This window comes from Liolophura sinensis, chromosome 1 (genome assembly GCF_032854445.1).
Source record: "Liolophura sinensis isolate JHLJ2023 chromosome 1, CUHK_Ljap_v2, whole genome shotgun sequence".
In the NCBI taxonomy this organism is placed as follows: Eukaryota; Metazoa; Mollusca; class Polyplacophora; order Chitonida; family Chitonidae; genus Liolophura; species Liolophura sinensis.
The window spans coordinates 22,603,920-22,609,339 of record NC_088295.1 but is presented as its reverse complement, the minus strand read 5'-3'; the positions used below and the strand labels follow the sequence as shown (position 1 = coordinate 22,609,339).

Sequence of the window (5,420 nt, the reverse complement as noted above, 5' to 3'; positions counted from 1 at the left end):
TCATTGCGTCGCGCTGGCATATTAACCACCTTGTTCACAGGATTCCTTATTTATTTATTTATTTCACTTATACTTATTTCACTTATATGGTGACAGGGCACGTTAAGGTGGGAAGAATCAGGGCTTAACTCACGAACATCCGCAAGTTGCTGGTAGACCTTCTCACGTGCAACCAGAGAGGAAGCCAACATGAGCTGGACTTCAACTCCCAGCCATCACAACTGCATGAGGCTCCTGGGCCGTTTTACTGTGCTAGCACGCTAACCACTCAGCTATGTAAGCCCTACACATCATATTAAGTGTAGGAGTTTGGTTGATTTTCCATCAGTACTAATTAATTGGTAGCACAGTTCTAGGTTACTGTTTTGGTTTTACAACTGTGTGAATCACGTGTGAAATTTTCTCAAATGAATAAATTCTGAGGATATATTAAAGGAGAGATGTTCTTTTTTCAGCCCTTTCTGAAGCTTCCCAAAATTTGGACATCTGCAATATTGAAGACGCCAATAGGTCACCTTAGTTAAAAAAAAGCACTGACCCACTTCCTTTTCTTTTTATACAAACAAAAATCATTGCTGGGTCACCCAACATGCCTCATTACGAGAACTTTTTTCCACTACAGATTCTTCTCAAACTTGAAAATCTTCAACCTATTGGATCTTTCAAGCTTCGTGGAGCTTGCAATGCCATTGAGCAGTTATCTGCTGCTGAGCTTGTAGATGGTGTGTATACAGCAAGTGCAGGTAACTTTGCTCAGGGTCTTTCCTGGAATGCCAGACAACGCCACCTGCCTTGTCAAGTCATAGTTCCAGAGACTGCCCCAGCAGCCAAACTGGATGCTATCTCTAGGCTTGGAGGGATAATAACCAAGGTTCCTTTTGACAGATGGTGGAAGATCATCCAAGACAAACACATGGAAGGCATGATGGGACACTTCATACATCCAGTGGTGGATCCACACGTCATGGCAGGTATGCCCACATTTGTTTGTCTGAACTTTTTCATTGACTGATCGAGTAACACTATAAATCATGCAGAAATCAGACACTGTATGATACGATGATATTTCAGCTGGTTAATTTAACACTCAGTATGTAATACACAACATTTCAAAAGTTAAACTTCCCATATAAACTTTTAAATTCTTACATTAACCCTTTCCTTGTTACACAAAGTGAAGTCAGCCAGGTGGTAGCTCAAGTGACGTGGCAATCCATCCTATATTTTCCAGGTAATGGCACAGTAGGACTTGAAATACTGGAGGATGTCCATGGCGTGGATGCCGTACTAATTCCATATGGGGGAGGCGCTCTGTGTGCTGGCATAGCCACTGTTGTCAAGGCCATCAGTCCCAAGACTAAGGTGTTTGCTTGTGAGGTAGAGACTGCTGCTCCCCTGAAGGCTGCCCTTATAGCTGGTCAGGTCATTGAATGTGACTACTCACGCAGCTTTGTTGACGGAATAGGCAGTAAGAGCGTCTTGTCAGACATGTGGCCTATTGTCCAGGACCTGCTGGACGACTCTCTGGTGGTGAGCCTAGAGCAAATATCTGAGGCTATCAAACTATTGGTAGAGAGGAATCATATAGTGGCTGAGGGTGCTGGAGCAGCCCCTGTGGCTGCAGCTCTGGCTGGTCTTGCAGGCCATGGAAAAATTGTCTGTGTTGTATCTGGCGGTAATATTAACTCTGGTCATCTCATCAAGATTTTACAAGGGCAATTACCAAACTAGGCAAAACTTAAGTATTTATTCAGTGACTGTTAGAATCAATTAAAACTCCTTTGATTCAGCCAGACGTTTGCTGAACTAAAAACAGATGTAAAGATGAGAGCGACTCAAAAATCTCTGAATTAAAGGAAACTGTTGAGACATCGAATGAGGAGACAAATGAAGACGCACAAGTAAGAGGGGTATTATTTCCTGTCTATGGGAAAGAGGACGGCAACAAAGGGGAGACAACCAAAGAGACCATTTAGAAAATAATGGAGAATACTTCAGGATAAACTATACTTTGCAAATAAATGCATCTGATGTTGACACTGCTCACAGGCTGGGCTCCTATACCCCAGTCTGGGCCCCTATACCCCAGCCAGGGCCCCTATACTCAGGAGAGTAAATTCATGACGGTTAATGAAAAGACTGAAACCACCTGAAGGAGAAAATGCTGCAGGGATCGATTTGGAATTGTGATCAAAGAACTGACAGGACAGAATCGCCATCTTTTGAAAAATGCCATATCACACAGCCTGGCTGATTCACCATGGTCCAATGGAAGAACAGTCTGGGGCCAGATCACGCATTATTTGTTATTTGTTTTTGTCTTTCTTTTCTGCTCTGAAAAATAATTGAACTCTCTGTGGACTTTTTCATGTGATATAAAGCTTCAGATATTAGTGTGATATTGTTTTACAGAAACAATAAAGACAGTCTATACCGAGTACAGAAACACTGTAGTTTAATTCCCTGGAATAAATACCAGGATAAGACTTAAGTTTTATTTCTGGCCATTTCTCTCTTATACGAAAGATATATATCTGCACATTTTCTGACAAATGTCACATATACATATCCCTAACATTCAATTCTGGTGGTGTTGAAGGAGGAGAAAATCATATTGTGCAAAAATTACCCGAAGCATTTATTCTATAATCATTCTCTTCTTTACAAGTAACAACGTCAAGCCAGATAGATATCAGGAAAGCTTGATTGTATAAAGACATTGCTGTGTACTAATGTTTGAGTCAGATATGCATGTTTCATCACACATACGTGCACCCATCCATACACACATACATACCATGCATACATACACCCACCCATACACACATACATATCATGCATACATACACTCACCCATACGTGCACCCACCCATACACACATATATATCATGCATACATACACCCATCCATACACACATACATATCATACATACATGTACCCACCTGTACATACATACATACATACATATCATACATACATGCACCCACCTGTACATTCATACATATCATGCATACGCACACCCACCCGTACATGCAATGATGCATACATGCACCAACCCGTACATACATATATCATACATACATGTACCCATGCATACATACATACATATCATACATCCATGCACCCACCCGTACATACATATCACACATACATGAACACACCCGTACATGCATACATATCATACATCAACCCATACATACATATCATGCATACACGCACCCACCTGTACATACATACATACATACATATCATACATACATGCATCTACCTGTACATTCATACATATCACGCATACATGCACCAACCCTATATACATATATCATACATACATGTACCCATGCATACATACCCACATATCATACATACATGCATCCACCCGTACATACATATATCATATCATACATACGTGCACCCACCCATACGTGTATACACATCATGCATATGTGCACTTACCCGTACATACATATCATATCAGTTATACGTGCACCTACCCGTACATACATACATATCATACAGATATGCACCCACTCGTACATACACTGTATATTTGACCTGTGCTATACACTAATCCAGAAGGCCGCCAAGACAAATAAATGTGTTCCCGGTGAGCCAAAGATGATTAAAATATGTGTGGAACTAAACCATTTACATTCTGTCCAATCCATTCATTCAATCTGATCTGTTTTCTTTTCTGCTTCTCCAACTATCTGAACTATCCCACTGGGTCATGAGGTCAAAGTGAATGAATGTTGTGGAAAATGCATCTTGCACAGCTGTAGACGGGTTTAAACTGGTTTCTCCAAAGCTAACTCATTTTATTGTGGCCTAATTTGGTCGTCATGGATTAAGTATTTGGTCTCTCACCAGTGAACTAAATGTAAATAGTGTGGTGCTGAACACAGGTTGAAAAACGTTCTGACAGGTATTTCAAATGCCTGAACTACAACTTCTTTCAGTTTAGGCCAGCGGCCTAATGTGTTTGAATGTATGGCAGGGTCATTGCATTGGTAACATTCTTGGGTGTGTATACATGTATTTCTGCATCTGCACTTGGTGCGGTATACTGCCAGTTTTTGAGTACCGAGGTGACGAAGTAGCAAGGTAGCAATGCGAGGCAGTATTTCAGTACTAGGCAGTGACAGGAATCTGATATTTGATTTGTTCTTTATTTAAATAAATTTATTTATTTATTTACTTAATTGTTGCTTTATGCTGTACTCAAGGGCATTTCACTTATACCACAGTAGCCAACATTATGGTGGAAGGAAACCAGACAGAGTCCTCGGAAAGCCGACGACCACCCGCAAGTTGCTAACAGACCTTTTGAGTGACGTACAGTAGTTGTGTTGCGTGATGTAATACTTAATAAGGCACCAGGGTTGCTTATAGTCATATATTGACAGGTCTCCACAATGATGAGCACTGGTAAATTCATGAAGTTCCTGATTGTGTTCGTTGGGTGCCGAGGCAGCAGAGCAACATGGCAGCGAAACGAGATAACGAGGCAGTGATATCTTACTTTGCCGCCTCACTATCTCGCCACCTCACAGACTTGCTACCATGCTGTGCTGCTTCGCTGTTTTGTTGCCACATTACCTCGCTTCAAAACCTCTCTGCCTTGCCCGTTAAAAGAAAGATCAAGGTAGCGAGGTAACAAGATGTCCTCTATCAGCTTCCATACTTTATTTTGAGTGTTTTCTTCATGCTTTGAACCTTGGATTATCTAGTCTATTCTAGATCATATTATCACCAAATAAGGTTTTAGAAAATAACCCCTCTTCCCATGCAGTACTGGGGCCTCCGTGGCTCAGTTGATTAGCGCGCTAGCTCAGCGTAATGACCCAGGAGTCTCTCACCAATGCGGTTGCTGTGAGTTCAAGTCCAGCTTATGCCGGCTTCCTCTCCGGTCGTAAGTGGGAAGGTCCGTCAGCAACCTGCGGATGGTCGTGGGTTTCCCCCGGGCTCTGCCCGGTTTCCTCCCACCATAATGCTAGCCGCCGTCGTACAAGTGAAATATTCTTGAGTACGGCGTAAAACACCAATCAAATAAATAAATAAATAACCCATGCAGTACCCTGTTCTAATATATTTGGAGTATGTCTCCCAATGTACAAAATCGTAATGTGTCTATAAAACAGTCATCGACACCCCTTATAAAGATTGTTAGCTGTTCTTTGCGTGAACTGTCCGAACATTCATCACTTGTTAAAAACAGAATGGAAAAAACCTCAGCTCTTACAGAAGTGATGACTTCACGCAGAACTACTAACCCTGCACACTCAAAAAAGTAATCTGTTCATTTTAACAGAAAGTTTATGGTGTGAGAGTGATCAATGCTAGCATGTATTATGTTATTATGACAAAATACTATGTTAAGCTCAAAATATCTTGTTGGTCTAACACAATCTTAATGTTGAAT

The 5,420-nt window shown here is 41.3% G+C and overlaps 1 protein-coding gene across 1 annotated transcript; it reads left to right on the top strand.

Annotated features, from left to right (window-relative positions):
* The first annotated feature begins 589 nt into the window (after positions 1–589).
* On the top strand, positions 590–3,114 carry LOC135471556 (L-threonine ammonia-lyase-like). Its single transcript, XM_064750873.1, has 2 exons — positions 590–971; positions 1,232–3,114. Exons 1-2 carry the CDS (start codon positions 590–592, stop codon positions 1,729–1,731), a joined length of 882 nt encoding a protein of 293 aa, XP_064606943.1. The 3' UTR covers positions 1,732–3,114.
* The last annotated feature ends 2,306 nt before the right edge of the window (positions 3,115–5,420 follow it).